The sequence below is a fragment of the Bombus pascuorum genome, chromosome 8 (assembly GCF_905332965.1).
Source record: "Bombus pascuorum chromosome 8, iyBomPasc1.1, whole genome shotgun sequence".
Classification (NCBI taxonomy): Eukaryota; Metazoa; Arthropoda; class Insecta; order Hymenoptera; family Apidae; genus Bombus; species Bombus pascuorum.
Window position 1 is genome coordinate 2038120 of NC_083495.1, and position 17474 is coordinate 2055593.

The 17474-nt window shown below is 51.2% G+C and overlaps 2 protein-coding genes across 7 annotated transcripts in view; one reads left to right on the top strand and one right to left on the bottom strand.

The window, feature by feature from the left end:
* The window catches only part of LOC132910065 (5'-AMP-activated protein kinase subunit beta-1), a 259654-nt gene that overhangs the window by 132127 nt on the left and 110053 nt on the right, over window positions 1–17474 (top strand). The window lies entirely within an intron of this gene.
* LOC132910044 (dachshund homolog 2) overlaps window positions 1–17474 on the bottom strand; it is a 143884-nt gene that overhangs the window by 25487 nt on the left and 100923 nt on the right. For all 6 annotated transcript variants that reach the window (XM_060965467.1, XM_060965466.1, XM_060965464.1 and 3 more), the window contains one exon: window positions 9898–9981. In XM_060965467.1, coding sequence (XP_060821450.1) covers window positions 9898–9981 — 84 coding nt within the window. The remainder of the gene's footprint in view (window positions 1–9897; window positions 9982–17474) is intronic.

A 17474-nucleotide genomic window follows, 5' to 3' on the forward strand; every position in this document is an offset into this window, starting at 1 on the left:
ACGTTCCGGAGAAAACGAGATGCCGGAGCGCCGGTGTCTGCTAATCGGTGGATCTGCACCGCAACGCGTTCCAAATCAACAACGTTTCCCTCGCTTCCATCGTCTTGCATTAAACGCTCATCGAATTTTCCGGATTAAACGCTTCGCCCCTGAGACCTTTTCGAATTGTTCGTTCCAACGTACGTAACGCTTTAAATCTCATTCACCGGTCGTTCTACCGAGTAGGAGTCATCGGCTACTAAAACGTGTTTTTGCGTTAAACGAATGATCGTCGTGCAATTTGAAGTAATCGCGCGTAGCGCCATTCGATGACTGGAAAAGTTACAGGGCACGGCGATCGAGCAATTACGGGCGAGCGCCATCGCTAACGTGATCGTCATCGTCATCGATGTCCGGACAGTACACCGGACCAGGCCATCACGCTTTATTAGCGCGACGATCGGAACAATCGGTCCAATGATTACAGCCGAAACATAATCGTTAACGCGTACGACCCATTAATGACTATGGACCATTCTCGATGCCAAATTGGTGGCGGCGAATGGGCTCGCGAGAGAGCGGATCGCGCGCACTCCATATACGCCTGCATACGCGCGGTATGCGTGTAACCGCGTAAACGCGGACGCTTCACGCGGTCGATGATGAACGTATTTGCGCCGCCCGTTAATCCCCGTTACGACGAATCAAAACGTAAACGCCAACATGCCCCGCGTTACCGCCTGACGACTCAACCCCGCGCTTCCATTTTCTCTCTCTTTCTCCTCCACCGATCTTTCCGCTGGCGTTACGCGCGGGAACTTTTGCGTACTCTGCTGTGAAGGAAACGCGTGTCTTGCCGGGAGCTACTGGTTTTCTCTGTCTCTACCCTCCTCTGCGTTTCTCCCTGTCCCGCCGAATCGCTTCGTTCCTCCATAATTTATGAGATTCTCCGTCTGTCCGTGAGGCCTTTCCTCGCGACGTTATAATTAGAAATATGCTTACGGCCGTAATTCCGGACGGAGCGGAACAGAACGGGTGCAGTGGGTTGGGGTGGATCGAAAGGAGGGTGAGCACGTTTACTGCCAATAAGGGACGCATGCATAATAGAAAGCCGTAGATGGTAGTCGACCGGCCGACAGAAGGACTTACACGGGAATGCTACTTTACGAGGACTCGTATTACGAGGGTTGCGGATTCGTCGTCTTTCATACGAGCGGCCCGCACCGCTACGATATCGAATCCGCATCCTCCGGACCAACCAGAGCTAACAGCCAGCCGTCCTCTTTCCGTTCTCTCCTTCTTTCATATAACAGGAAACGGGGAATTATTGCGTCGCTCGAATCCCAAATTTGCCGCACCACACGCGAAATACCTCGCGATATACGAATTTCTTGCGTACATTGAGGAGGATGGCGCTAACCGGCGACTGTAGCAGGTTAAATATTTTCATCGGAGAGACGAAGGAGATTCGCGAATGCTGCAAAATCGACCGCACCGTCGTGCACAAAAATGGTCACGCCGCGGAATTTGGTTTAACGAACCTCCGCATTGACGTCACGCTGGTTTACCATACACCGCGATGCGAATGAGAGACGCTTGGCAGAGTTAGGGGCAGACGAGCCGTGATCAACGGGGAAGGGAAAGAGACAGAGGTGCTCGGGGTGTCGGGTTTGCCCGGAGTAGGGTGACACCGGCCCTAATAACGGGTTACCGGTTACGTATGGACATTTATTTATTTACGCCTTCCGCGAGAAATTTCGCGTGATTCGAGGTTTAAATACAGAGCGGTTAACCGAGGAAAACTCGTTTCTGCTCCAGGTTATGTTACGTTTCAGTGAGGGCAACCGCATCGATCCTGAATCGACTACGAATACAAATTACGCGTAAAGAGATATGGGAAAATTTGGAATTTTCGAATGGAAAGAATCAGGGATTCTTTTCGCTCTTATCGATCGATACAGCACGGTGGTTTATTTTAAAGGATCGGCGGCTCACGAGGGACAAAGCTGCACGCGTTCCACGACGGTCTGCTCGCGAGGATGGCTATGCTTCGGTACGCGCAGAATTTTCGCAAGCGTTTCTCCGCGCGTAACGGAAACGATCCGAGTTTGCGTTCGCGCGGACTGGCGAAGGAAGAAGAGGAAGAGGAAGAGGAACAGGAAGAGAAAGATGAGGAAGCCGACCACGTATGCACACACGCGCGCGCCGAGCGCTCAAGTAATTCGCGCAATTTCATCTAAATTCCGCAGCAACGAAATTTCTCGCGTCGTCGTCTCTGTGCCTGCACGACTCGTACACAAACCAGCCGAAGGGTTAAGTATGTACGCGTGCTCTTCTAGGTAGAACGGAACACCAGCCTCCCTAATGGTATTTCTTACGCTCCTTATTTATCACGGGGTAGGCCGACGCGCGAGCGAGCGTACGCGAACATACTCGCTCTCGACGTTATTACGAAATACGATTAGGTCGGTACACCACGGTACTCTCTTTCGTTTCTCGTCTCCACCCTCCTTCCGGTTGTCGAGCCTTCGGCTATTTCGAATATTCGCGCGTTCGAACGATGCCGATGCTCGAAATACCGTTTCGTGCATCGAACGACTCTGTTTCGCGCCTTTCGTTCACCGCGATAATGGCCGGTCTTTTTATCTTACGGTCTCTCCAACCGGCATCTCAACAAAATTGTCTTTTTAGAACACTCAGCAGATACAAAGTTTCGCGCGATTGCTTAAACGTTACACGCGAGCTCTCTACTCGAGAATTCGCTCTCCTCTTCTTTTTTTTTTCACGCGGTTTTTAGAATACACGATCGCGTCAGCGTGTTCTTTGAACAAGCAACGTTTACGATAATCGTGCGAATTTCTCCGGTAATAAATCGTGGAAAGACGTGCTTACGCTCCGTCCTGACAGCGAGATGTAACTAGACAGCGGAGCAGAACCACCGCCTATTTCCCGGTGGAATCGCTCGTGCCTGCTCGGCTGCGTAAATAAGCTGTCGCGTTTTATTTCTTTCCTCTCCCTTTCTCTCGCCGTCTCGTGGAATATTCCACCCGCTTGCCGAGAATATTGCGAGCAACCGGTTGCACGCTTGGCCAGGTAGCCGAGAAATTCACCCCTCTGGCTATGCCGGGCTTTCATCGACGCTAACTTTTCTTCGAGCCGCGTGTCCGTATTTAATCCTCCGCTATTGTCCTCGACTCTTGTTCCTTCTCTTTTCGCGACTCACCCGCCGCCAAAGTGCTATCGCATAATCGCGATTACGTAATTTCCTCTTGTCCGTTGATTCGTGGATCAATCTCCTCGTACCGATTATTTTTTCCGCGTACTTCTTCGAGATTTCGAATTTGATACTTGGGAGGAATCGATCTTTTCGCGAGTGTATCTCGCGAATCTCTGCTGGTTCCTCGACTGAAAGGCCATTTGCGTTAAGATAACAGCCGATCTATTTTTACGTAAGGGGTTGGCCGGCATGGACGCGGCGCGTATCGGCGCGTACGACGCGTAAACGCCGCAGCCCGAGGCGTTTATCAGCGCATTAACAATTATATTACGGAAGCTCACTGTTACGCGCGAGCGAATTCATACGCGTGCCTTCGGGGCTCCGTGGGGTGAAAGCAACCATCGAGGGAAAAAATACTCCGGTAAAGGAGATCCGGAGAGCGGTGGCCAGCAAGTTGAGCTGGTCCATTGGGATCTACGGTCTGTAGAGGCTCTGGGCGATTCTACTTGGAATCTGCGAACGATTCTCGTGACAAAGTAGCTGCGTGTGTGGCGGGGGACTCCGTGGCATCGATCGTTCGCGGAAAATGTTGCCGTCGAAAGGAAACGAGTCTGGGACCTATTTGAAGAGAAGGGGCTGGTGGTTTTCTCTGGCCCTTCGGTCAGCTTTGTTCTCGCGCTTGGTAGAAAGGGTCGAAGGAGCGAGCATAGACCCTCGACAGCTTCGGTTACCCTTTGGTCGCGTCGTAACAGTGGCTGTGATTTAATTTTTTCTCACTGTCCGAGAGAGAAAGAGGCCGGGAGGGGGAAGGGTAGACAGAGTGTCATATTCACGACACGGGCCGGTGGATGGCGCAAAAGCAAGAGAGACAGCTGGCCCTCGGCCATTGAAGGGCCACACCGGCAGAGCGAAATCAAGCGGGGGTTCGTGCCGGTGCCAGCCGGAGAGCCAGAGAAACGGACAGGGACGAAGCGAGAAGGACAAAGGGTGCGACGAAGGCGGAGAGGAAGAGAGAGAGAGAGAGAGAGAGTGAGAACGGGGGCGAGGACGAGTAGTCTCGGCGAGACTTAATTAAACAGCGGGCAAAGCCAGGTTAGTTCACAAAGTGACCGCGGCACCTACCCCCTTGTAGCCACCAGCATCGGCTCTTCGCCGATATAGCTACCTTCTGGGGATATACTAGCCCACGTATCGGCTTCCAACGGCGAACGACCGCCGCCGCCAACGTCCACGTCGCTTTACCTCCGATCGACCCATCGAACCTGGTTTTATCGCGCGTACCCCGACTTTTTCAAGATTTTTAATCCCCTTTCAATCGACTCTTTCCCTCCCGAGCACACGATATTCTTGGCACTACCCAGCTCCGCTCCAAAGAACGTTCGAATCTCAGCACCGTGACGGAGACTTTGCTCTGCTCTACTCTCGGCTCTTTTCCCCGAAGCACAAAGCAGAGACCGGTAAAAAATTCGCGGAAAAATCGAAGCCGTGCACGATGCCCTGGCACGGGGACGGCCCAGAGGCCAAAAAGGGCTGCTGTTCGGTGGCGACACCTTTGTCGTGGCGCTCTCGCATCCCCGCCACCAAGGGGAAAGAAGAGTTTATTTTCGCGGGGCGGTGGCGAAAGCGTGACAGAGTAGTCGCCGGTGTCAGCGTCGCCAACCGACGTTCTTTTTATCTCAAAGCCGTATCCCTTTTGCGCCTCTTCTGTATTCCTCAATTTCCAATGAGTCGGAATACGACATGAAACGCTAAACTGCCACAAAGGGGGTAAGCCGCTCTCACCGGTCGAACCCTTTGCCCGATCTGCTCTCTTCTCGCAGCGCTGATCGAGGTGGAACCTCGTCCCCCTCGCTCTGCCCCTCTTCCCGCCCTTTCTCCCGTTCGATTCTTTGTCACACCGCATTAGATTCGCTTCTGTTCCTGTCATTACTCGGAACGAATTCGCCAGCCATTACTGGGTGAAGACTCGCGGAGATCGTTAAGTCGATGACGGTCTCCTTCCTTCGCGTCGATCGTCCTAGTCGTCGATTTTCCTCGGCCGTGATGAGTCATCGACAAAGTCGGTACCAGAGAAGAAGGAGGAATCCGGACTCGATCTCGATGGTTCGTTCGTACGAACTAGTTCGTCGCGAGTAAAAACTTCCAAATTCGTGTGCTTGTGTAAACCGTTTGCACAGCCGATCCTTTTTTTTACTTATGTTTAAATTAGACCGAGTTGTTGTATATACGTTCTCTAAACCGACATGGTGACGTAACCCTATATTAACACATGTCTTTCGTTTACTTCCAACACGCATCCGACTTCCATCATAAACCGTAGAAACGCTAAGTACGCGACTACGAATATTTCCGGGCAGAAAATATTCGCCCCATCGTCTCTGTCATAGCGAGTCTCCCAATGTTTGTCCACCGCGGTGACTTCGTTCTGGCGCAACGATCACGCCGGGTTTCCGGTTGCGGGATTCAATGAATCAGAATGGTCGAGCAAAGGATTCGTAGGCCAGGCGAAGCCAGAGGAAGGGTGGTAATCGACACGTTTCCACGCAGTAGCGTCGTCGTCGAGGAGCAGAAGGACGTCGACTGCGTGGATGGTCAGACGGAGACACAAGGGAGGACAACGTTGTTGCACGCATCCCCCCATCCACCGGTTGCCTCGAGAGCAGTAACAATGCAGGGGAGGGTTCCGGCGTTCGGTGTGTGTAAACGTTCACTTCAAAGCAAATCAGCTATCGTTACGCACGGGAGCACCGACGTCATCGATGTCCATACCCGTTGCCGGTGTTGTTGTTGTTGTTGTTGTTATTGTCCTCCTCGTCGTCATCGACGTCGTTGTCGTGGTTGCAAGCTCTTTTGAGAATTAGCTCTTCGAAGCTCGTTCGAAGATGACACAGCAGCGGGTTGCTTTGCGTCGCGACAGATACTTGGGTGGATATGTTAGTCACGGACTATTGATCCAGGGGATGAATCTAATACGAGTAATTATAGGATGCCGGTGTATCGTCGACGAGCATCGCGTCAGAAATCTTTGAGGGGATCGTCAACCGTGAACGTGCAACTAATGAACGGTTATCATTCCTCCGTCGATCCGAGCTATTCGATTTAGGCTTATTTCAGCTTCAACTTTGACATATACCAACGGGACTCGTTCGAGTTTGAATCGCTGTGGCGTCGTTCGAGTTTTAAAATCCGTATTACCCGCGGTGGTAAATATATAGCTGCGTAAACTCGAGGATAGCGTGACGCTGGTCGAACTGGGGTTGAAACGCGGCAAAGTCCCTTGGGTCCCAATTACACCGACACCCGATCCAGGCATTACAGGCCGGCTAATTCAAGGGACGAGGAGTGTCGCGCGTATAAATCTCGTCCGGTTGATTGTACAGTTTCAATTCTGTTTGTCGCCACCGTGCCGTGTCGAAACGAGGCGTCGTTGCAGCGGGGTAGCTGCGAAACGATTATTCTCTTTCACCCGATTGTCATTTCCTCTTCCCTCCGATTATCTTTTTTTTTTTTTTTGGTTCTTTTCTTTTAGCTGTCTCGGGGAAAAACGACGATGGTGTACGAACGATGCCGGAGACTCGCGCTAAATGAACGAAACCCAAAGGACGCGGAAGAGGAAGAAGAGCGCAGGCGGCGCGAAAGGGCTGTTTCTCTTCGGCGACAAAAGGTTCGGTTAATTACGGGAAGGCCGCAAGTTCTCGTAAAGCCGTGGCAAAGGCAGCTGTCGGCTCCCAAGGCGACCCGCGGGTTTACGGAGGTTTACGCGCGTCGAGGGCTTTTTGCTCTGAAGAAAACGCGTGTAGGTCGTCGTTCTGTTGGTTGACGCGTGACGTCGGCCAGAATTTCCGGCCGCGGATCCAATCCAGAACAGCGTCGCTCTTGTTCCGCGTTCTATTTGTTATCCTAGCCGCCGTCCACCAATCGCAGCCTTTGGCTTGATCTTGCTCTTCTATTCCCTCGATGACGGCGCAGCATCGTCGTCGTGGTCGTCGAAAAACCGCGAGCGCGATTAACGACTTTTGAAATCCGGTTCACGTAAATTCTGTAGACAACGTGGGAAACGTTGTTAGCGTTCCTTCCGCGGGAAAAAACCTTCTTTTCCTCGTGCACACGCGGCGTGGACAAACAAACGTCGCTTTTTCAACCTTTTCCAAACAAAGCGTGCGTTTCGAAGAGAACTCGAACGAGGAAGTAACCACGTAAAGATTCTTTCTCGTTTGTAGGGAAGACGTGGCAGCGGCGGATTGTTCGGTGTATCGGCCCGTGCAAAGGTCATCTCATTGTTCGACGAGAGCAACGCGTGTCCCATTACAAATCCCTCGACCGGTGCGGAAGAACAACGAGAAGGTACCGTCTCCTTGCAACCCCTGCTAAGATAATACGGCCTGTCGGTCCGCGGGGGGTCGGGGATTTCAACCTTTACCGAAATGCCAAGCGGGGCTTTAAACGGGCTAATAACGCCGCGCCCCCTTCCATCCCCTGTCTACCCTCCGATTCCCTCCTTATTGCGCAAATTGCCTTTGCAGGCACGAATAACACGATACGCCATCAAACTGATAAAGACATCAGGCGTGCCACCGACTTCCGGATAACGTGACGAACCAACCTATCCGTGTCGTGGAGAAACGTGAGTATCTTTCCTTTGGAGAAACAAGCCAATGTCAATGTTTCTTCTGTTTCGTTGGTCGTCGATACGGGATCGTTTTTATGATTATATTCCCTACGAAGGGTAATAGGCTGGGGTATTATAGGAAGAAAGCAGTTCGCGATGCTTTTCATTTGCGCGCCGGTCATTAGCCGAATGAAAGACGATGGTCTTAGCGAGCGGTTGCGTCAATATTCTCCGATGATCGATCATCCGACCGGAACCACAGGAGGCCTCGCGCAAATTAAGTATCGTCTTACGGTGGCCGCCGCCTTTAAGAATCCTCGAAAATACGAGAGAGGCGAACGAAAGCGGCGAACGAACGAGAAACACGGAATTCGTAGCAGCATCGATCATCGCGTCGATGGGTGAGAGGAACCAAAGGAGGAAGGCGAGAAAGGGACAGAGAGGCGAAAGCAAAAGTTTTGCACAGAAAGATAAAGGTTTCTATAGTGGTTTGGGGGAGGGGGGAGGGCGGTGGACTATTTCCTATATTTGCGATATCATAGAACTTGCTTGACATTATGGGTGGCGTCGGGGGTGAGCCAAGGGATAGATGGGCTATTCCGTGAGACCGGCTGTCATATTCATGTATTGACACTGAGCTGGTTGACTAATGGACTGCTGTTGTCAGAGGCTCGTGTTACCGCGAGGGCCCGGCCCCTGCAACTCGTTTTTCCTGCGAATCGACCGAAACGCGTCCACGGCTACACCACGACGACGACGACGACGTCGACGTCGACGTCGACGGCCGCCTCTGATGCCGGCCGAATCGACGTACCAAAAGAAACGAAAGAGAAAAAATAAAACATCGGCTCGATCGAGCGAGTGGATGATCGACGCGAACGAAAACGCGCGCGCCGCTTCTCCCTGCCCCCGGAGAGCCACTCTTTTTGGTACGAAGCGCAATATAGCGATCGTGCGCGCGTCCGCCCCGAAGCACGCGGATATTCCTGTCGGTCTTCTCGACTTTTACATATTTATCGCGTCTCGCATTGTGCTCGCGTCAGCCGGGACGCCGACATCTTTTGCCAGGAAAATCCGCGATATTGAATTTACCTGCCACCCTTCTGCCGCTAACGTTCCACCATCTCCCTCTTTCCTTCGTCCAGCAGCGAATCGATTCGCCGGCATCGAAACGTTTTCACTCGTGAACGATGCTTTCCTGCAGTCTCGTTGCGTGTGTCTTACTTCTCAAATAGACGATCGAGTCACGCGGCCGACGTTTGCAAGCAAAAAGAATTCGTCGAGTGATTCATCGACCACGCGGCGACTCGCGACTCTGTCGTTCCACGTAACAGAAGTCTCGAATCTCTCGGGCGAGATCTCGATCCGGCAGGCGCGACACAATGCACAGATCGCTCCTGGTGCTCGATTTTTTCCACGCGAGCCGAAGAAAGGAGAGAGGAAGAAGGCACGGACGGACAAAGGGGAGAGTGGGTGTCGGTGCAGGATCGAGTAGGTGGTCAAAGAGAAGCGGAGCCCGTAAACGCGAGACGACTATTCTATTACCGACTGACATTCGATACAAACTTGGTCGAGCGATCACGGCCTTTGCCGCGGTCCTTCCACGTTTCCTTCCTTCCTACCTCCGGACCTTGTTTCCACCCTTCGTTCCATTAAAGTCGCGAAACAGCCGGGACGAAGGCTGGTCCGAAGGAGGAGAAGCGCGGCCAAGAGTAGTCGTGAGTCTGTAGCAGGCTGGAGCGAGGGTCCTTCGAGACTGGAATAATAGGATACGCTGGGACCTACGAGCGTAGCGAACACTTTATAGCGGCGTGTCTCTGCGTGGCTGCTTTGATTTATCGCGGAGTTAAACGGCTCGACGCGGGAACGCCCTCTGAAACCTCCTCTTCTCGCGGATGATCGTACGTCGCGGGCGTACTATGCACGAAAAGCTCGTTTACGTGGCCGCTAGATTCGTCGTAAAGAGTATCCGTATAGTAGGGACAGGCATCCGCAGACGCGGTCGATGGAATTTTGCGTGGCGATATGGCCAGTAAATTGACACGATGTCTAGTGATCGTTCGAAGCAAACGTTAGGAGATTGGATACTCACCTCGAACCTTTTGCTCGTCCTGGAGCTGTCGCTCGAGGCTGTCTTTAACCTCCCTTTCTCGAAGAACGTCCATCTTCAGTTCGGCTGTAATCAGAAAAAGAGAAAATATTTCATTTCGGCCGTCGTTCGATTTTCGAGATCGAAATGATCTTGTATTTGAATTATTCTGGAAGTTAAAGATCGAGTCGAGTTATTCACCAACGACCTTCTTCGTCGTTGCTTTAGCCAAAAGATAGTGCGACAGAATATCGTACGGTCTGGCGGGTTCGTGATTAAATCCAACAGACGACGACCGGACCAGAGCTCGCGTAGTTACCTCTAATAGAATTACATCGAGACGCTCGACGATACCGACCGCGTTCATCCTAGCTTGTCTCCAAGACGCTCGCCCTTTCTCCGTCTTTGCGAACAAACCCCGTCACCCTTGGGACTCGCCACGCTAAATTAGCCATTTCGAATCTCGGCAAGAGGGTGGTAGGATCGTCGTCGCACGGAAATTCGCATTTCTGACTGCGAATCCCCTTGATTCTTGATTCGGTTTACGAAACGCTACGAAGTGGTTGAAGAAACGTGCCTGACGCTGGATTATCGACATTCTGGAAGCGAGTAGGTCGGGCTCGAAGCCCCTGGGAGAGCGAGTCAGGTATCGATGAAAAGGAAAGAAGTCGGTTTTCAGCCGGTGAAACGTTCCCAGGGTCTAAATCAAGCGGGCTAATTCGGTTTAACGGAAGAAAAGAAAGCAGGGGTGGGGAAAAAACGAGCCACCCTCTTTCTGGTTGTCTGCTTCTCGAATTACGTTGGTAGCCAATGAGGCGCGCAGTTCGTAACGCGTCTCGCGGCTCATCGACCGATAAGCCGCTCGTTAGATCGCTACCAATTTGCGGACATTTCGCAGGGTCGTTTTTCTCGCGATTCTTCGAACGCAATAAAACCTGCTCGATATGGTAACGACTGGGTGAAACGACCTAATCCGCTCGGGGGAAGCTAATCTACGTTCCATCCCTCGTGAAATATACCCGATTATTCCAACTTCAATATCGCTGTAATTTCTCTTCTCCTTTGTACCGTCCTACACGAAGCGAAGCGAATACCGGAAAAGATATCGCGTTGGAATATGTAACATATAAATAATGTAAGGTGGATTTTGTTGGAAATGTAACTTGCGAAAAGCGAATCGGTTCGGAAACAGCAACGAAGAGGGCAGAATCGCGCGATATCCGCGGAGGTGCACGGGGGCAGGGTGACGAGCCACGCGGAGAATCAAGCCGGTAGATTAGGTAGGGGCGCGCGTCTCAGCAGTCTGCCGGCAATTTGAGAGCGTTTGCGAGGTCCATTAACGGCGGTAACTCTTCACGACCGGCCGCCACGAAGATTCAATTTGAATGCTAACCAGAATAGGAAGTTCGCGCCGGAGCCCCGCCGCTATGTGTATACGTTACGCGGCTGCCCCTTCCTGCTCCCGCCTGTCCACCACCCCTCGCCCCACCCCTTTTCACCCTGTTATTGCCAATTTCGGCGCGTTTCTGCAGCCCACTTTGCGATCGTTTAGATTATCATCTCTCCCGGTTTCTCTTTCTCTCGTCCCGACGTTAGGGTCTCGTTCGACTCTCTTCTCTTCCCCCCTTGCACCCCTGAACCTCTATGCTCCTCTCTGCTTCGTCTACCTTTCCCTCAGTACCTAACGTTTCCGGAGATAATTGAACTTTATTAGAGATCGTAGTTGATGTGAACGTCAACCCCGCCGCCTCGGCCCGATTCAAATCGACTCGGCTTAACGATCACCCTGTGTCTACTCTCGTTGCTTCTCTGCCCCTTTCACCAACTCTTTTTAAATATAACTTTTCGATCATATATATATACATAGAATCGCGAAATATAGAGAACCGCGATCAAGTCGGAAGTCAGGAAAATCAATTCCTCGAAGGCGGCGTGGAGGGTGCGCGGCATGGGGTGCGAGCTTATTGAAATTCGACCGCGAGCTCGTGGCCATTAAAATTTCAGGGATTAACGTTGGCCGCGATGAACAACTGCCACGTAAGAAAAGTCGCCCTTTGCAAGAGGGGTGCGCTTCTCAGTCGTTGTTCCCGCGTCAATTAGACGTTCCCTAATCGCGAGTCGCTTCATAAACTGTGAATTACGCGCTGCTTGTTACTCGGACAGACGAATCTATCGGATGCGGTCTCGCTTGCCTTCGTCGTTCCTCGCCAATCGAAACTCTGCTTTCGCAAAACCATTCACCTTCTCTCCTTCCATATCGGTTTTCCTTCTCGCTATCTGCGATCGTTCGGGGTGTCTCGAAGAGGCTCGAATGAGTTTCGTTATCGTGGATCGTTTCAGATTCAAGTCGGCGATGTTTCGAGCCGCGAGCCGGCGCAGCTGTCGCGCGACTCGCCTCGTTAAGAGCCGGACGAATCGTCGGAGGGCGAGTATCACCGCGGACTATCGCTTTGCGAAATCGAGTTTAGACGAAGGATCATCGGCGATAATAATATTCACGGTAGCTCGAGCACTCTGGCTCGACAACAATAACGGTGCAACGGAACGTGCATGCCACTGTTCCCGGAGCGATTCATGGTTATTGATTAGTATATGGTTGGCGGGAAGACGGGAGGCGGCGGTGGCGGTGGCGGTGGCGGTGGCGGTGTAGCGTTCACATCCCCCGAGGGCTTGTACGACGACGTGTACGCACGGTATAGCTTCTGCACGACGCTAAGATATTCGCAGGGCCTCAGGCCACCCTCAGAAACAACAATGTCAACTTAGCCGTGCGCCGTGCCCTGCAATCGTTTGAATAGTATAATGTAGCTTTCGTGTTACGCCCTGCCGCCCTCCGACACGCGTCCATCGATATATCGCCGCCTTCGACCTACGCCTACGCCCACGCAACGTTCTCGATCGTTTCGCGGATTCGCCTAACCGCTGCTCTTCTTCCTCTTCATCTGCTATCATAAGTGCGAGATTGACAGGCGTTTACGAATTTCATTTCGACGGATCACAGACCTCATGATAATAAACCGCCGTTGGGAATCGTAGATTAAACCTGTAGATTGTTTTGCTAATTTACAACTCCGAAGATCAGAAACTCGACTCTTTTTTCTTTTTTTTCCTCAATTTTCCGCAAACTCCGGGAACGCGGCTTGTTCTTTCTTCCGAGAAGATAGCTTTCTCGACCATTGCACGGAGAAATCGGATTTTCGTCGTTTCCGAATTTCACAAATTTCTTAACTCGAATGCCGATTAATCCCGCGATTTGCTTTATTTGCACGCGCAATGGTTTCCCCTTCTGGAAAGAAAGCCCTGCCGAAACACCGATATTATTGTTTCCACCCTTGCATATTATAAACGCGTAACGATCGTTCTGCCGTATATATTCGCAAGTTTGTCCTTTCCCGCGGGCATAACGTCTCCGCGCGGCACTTCAATTGTCTGTGACGTTCACGAGCGGAAACACGTTCTTCTCCGAGACTCCCACCGCGACGATGAAGTTAAAAAGTTACCCCGTTATTATCGAATCGCGGAACCACGATCCTCGGATCGATCAAGATAGAATAGGAGGGTAACGCGAGGCGTTTCGCGACTTTGCTAGATCGTAAGACGACGAGAGGCCAATAGTTATCCTGCACGGATTACGATCCTCGGCTAAGGGCTACAAGGGTTTCCCTCCTACAGGATTTAAGACGGACTTAGGCCTTGTTCCGGTCGCTGACCACTTTGCCTCCCATTAACCATTAACGGATCTAACGAAAATAGGATTAAATCGCAGCTAGTCGAGCTCGTGCACTAAAACTACTGCCGTTTGCGCCGAGAGTCGGGTTTCTTCGCCGAAAAGCCGTGTCCACAGATTATCCAACTTCCTCTCCATCGTTGATCGGTGCTCTCGACATTCTCATATTCCGACAATCTTTTCTTTTTTACGTTTGTAATCTATTCGAACTTCGAAAGTGTTCTACAAAGATTCGCCAAATATCCAACTTGTAACTGCGGCTACGTAGTAGTAGGATCTTCTAGTAACAGTGGAAGCGTGTTTCGACAAACTCGATACGTCAAGGCAATCAAATACATATCTCTAGATTCTTATATGCATTTCGGTCTTCGGATGTTTCGTTAAAACGCCACTTCGTACGAATACGTATCCATTCTAGCCGTAACTTAAGCGAAGGAATAACAACGGGAGTAACGCGTAATTGTATCGGCGAGTTTACAGATGTGACAGTATTCGTGGCGCCATAGGTACAGTTTGCGCGATCGATCGAAATGACTTATCTTCCAGTCATAGCAAATATTGTTGCATGTGTTCTTCCCGATGCTTTCCCATTCCAAGGCAACTCCCCTTTCTGTTGGTATAATTATGGTATCAAACATTCGCGAGCATCGTCGTTTTAGAGTACACAATGACCCACGTAAACATACGATCGTGTTCCTATTATCGATCCGAAGCAAAAACGAACTCTCCTCGTTTCCTTAACTAATACTTTTCGCGCCAACAACGAGCCAGTCAATTCCGAAGGAATCTTTAATCTAGCCACGTTCCCTGTCCTTTTTCTCGGCCTGATAACCACCAAGACAATCGAACGAGGATACCAGGGCAGAAGGAACGCGGTCCTAAGTCGCGGTCGATCGTAGGTGAATAGTTTCGATATCTTGGTCGGCAATCGAGGACGCGGGACTACGGTGGCCGTGTTCGTCGCACGAACTCGGCCGGAGATACGGCGAAGAGCGTTTTCGCGTTTCAAGATAATCCTTCCTTCCTTCGGGAACAGACTCTCCGGTATATCTTGCCGAGTTATTGCACAGCCGTCGCTTAGAAACCGCCGCTGCTACGATATCGCGGCCTTCGGTTCTTTCCATCTTCGTCGCTCTTTACTTTTCCCCCGTGAACGGATTTCAATTTCCAACAACACAGAAAATCAAATCGCACGCGTATTTCAAAAGTGTCACGAATCGAGGTAATTCGGTTGTTCGTTGGAAAATAAAAATGAAATGGAAATTTCATCGACTAAGAACGAATAATTACAAAAATCATATGTGATCGCTGTCTCTTGGGTTCCATTCTGTGCGCCAAGATTATGTGTTTGGTACATAATTGCCTTGAACAGCTTGTTTCACTCGTGTCATTGTTGAAACACATGTGCGAAATCAATCTTTTCGTACTCGAAAGAGGCGAAAACATCTTTCAAGCAAAATCGTCAACGAATCTAAGGATGAGTCATGTAACATCGCGAAAGGTTTTTACTTCGGTATCCAACGGTCACCAAATTTTGCCGGTCACGAGCGCGAATCGATCTAGCTCAGTCGTTGAACCGAAGCGCATACGTAATCCACCGCGGAGCTCGCCTTTTCCCCCTTGTTCTAGCGAGTCTGACGCGACGTGCCGCTGGATCTTTATCGTTATTACGAGTGTCTGTCCGACTGTACGTGCGTGCATGCTAGACCGCCCGTGCACAGCACGAGACATTAATGGTTGCCGATCGTAAAACGTTCACCGGCCGAGAATCCCGCGGCATTTATCGAATAACCTCCGCCGACCTGTGGCTAGCTTCTTAACGGTCGATCCTTCTTCTTCCGTTTCTTATCCCTCTTCTCGGTACCATCGTTCTCCGTGTCGATCCCACAGGTAGAAGAATCAGTTTCCGTTGCCTCGCGATTCCTAGAGGCTTGTCGACTCGCGACACTGTACCCGGTACTCCATAGCCGGCAATTTATGCGAAGGCAAAGCGTATCGCGTGCACCGGAAACAGCGCGAGTTGTAAAATCGCGCTACCGAGCCAGCTGCCTCTCTTTCTCCGTCCTGTATGTCACTCGAGACAACCGTAATTAAGAATCGCTCTAACGAATGCGACGTAACTCGGTATCTTCATCTTGTCGTACGTTCACCATCTTGTCGTTATCGCGTTGCGCTAATAACCGCCTGCCGATGTTACGTCTTCAACTACCACCGTCGCATCGTGCAGACAAATCCCGATATCGATAAACGTTCATCGTTTTCTTTGAAACTTTTACTCGCTATATATGTAGTCATAAATAAAACGCGAGTAAGCAAGTACTGGACATCATCGATTACGTATTATCAACGTTATCTTCTCAATCGTGACAATCGCTGAACACAACGTACGTATATATATTCAAGCGGGATTGCGTTGTCGCCTCAGGGTTTAGGAGTACGGAGGAAGACACCTGGAACACCTGCCCACCGCGATGTTCGCGTCTCGCGGCGATTCTTGAAGAACGAAAGAAACGACAATTCTTGTCGTCACGCTTTCCTTATTTACCCAACGCGCAGGTTCGCGCCTCCTCTATGGTCTAATCGGGCGGTTACGTCACGCGAGAAAATTAGCCAGACTCGTCTCGCGGGTCGAGAGGATGGAGTTGCAGGCGCATAATGCGCGCGATTATATGCATTAAGCCGCGAGGGGCGTGCTTTAAGGGCCAATTATCGCGGTGCTTTTACGCCGTTGGCGAGAATCTCTCGCCGGGGCACGATGACACTTTCGAAACGGGATTCTGTCGCGTACCGACTCGTTCGTTCCTTCTTTTCTTCTTTGTCGTGGATGGGCCCGGTCATGAGTCGAGGAGAGTCGCGAGGAGAGGGAAAAGGAGAGAAGGCTCCGCGAGAGAGCCACGAAGCCGCGTGCCGTCGTCGATTCCACGTCGGCGGACCAGAGAGACGCAACAAAATATTCGTTGCTCGCGGCAGTAAACGGCGTCGTTAACGACGCGACTTCTCCCTCTTTCGTTCACGCGCGTCGCCACCAACTCTCTCGCGTGGCCGTTACCACTGCTCTTTTATTGCCGGTAAATTACACGCTTTATTCGACCCGTGCGACGACCCAACCGAAAGCAAACTGTATAATTGAACGGTAGTTAAAACTGCGGTAGGTCAAGTTTCTTTCCACCTTTCTTTCGAGTGAGGCCGTTTCTCTCCTTTGTCCCTGTCGCTTCATTCGCCTCGCTCTTGACGCGTTCGCTGAGAAATCTGATCAAAATTGAATTCGACTCTCAATTCCAATCATCAACCGTCGAATTAACAGTTATTTATAAGGTTTCATTTTCAAACATCTTTGAATTCGAAATTACCGCTTGGACCTTCCTCTAACCGTAAAAATATTGTGTTTAACATCGAGTGAAGCGTACAACCCAGTACTGCAGGTACGCGTAAAGAAGACGGACGAACGATCGAGCCGGCGATCGGTAATCGGCCGAAGGTCGCGAGAGGAAAGACCTCGGCAACAAAGTCTCACGGGAGACACTTAAAACGGCGGCGACGATAAAATCCGCGACGCAACAAAGTCCCGGACAGAGTCTGGCAGAAGAGATAGGGACGGAAAAGAATCCGCGAGATCTCCTCCCGTGGGCTTCGAGAGGCTCGTAAATTTCCGCTTTTATAATCGTGCTGGATGCGAGTGTCTCACCTCCTCTCCAGCCGGGAAATCGCGCGCGGGATCGTTAGTCGCCAATGTCCGTTTTGTCGCTTAATTCCAAAGCGACAACGATCGGTGACGATCGAGCGGCAGGATCGATGCCCAGGGATCGTTAAATCCAAGATTTAAGCGACGTGCGCACCACGGTTTATCGTCGCG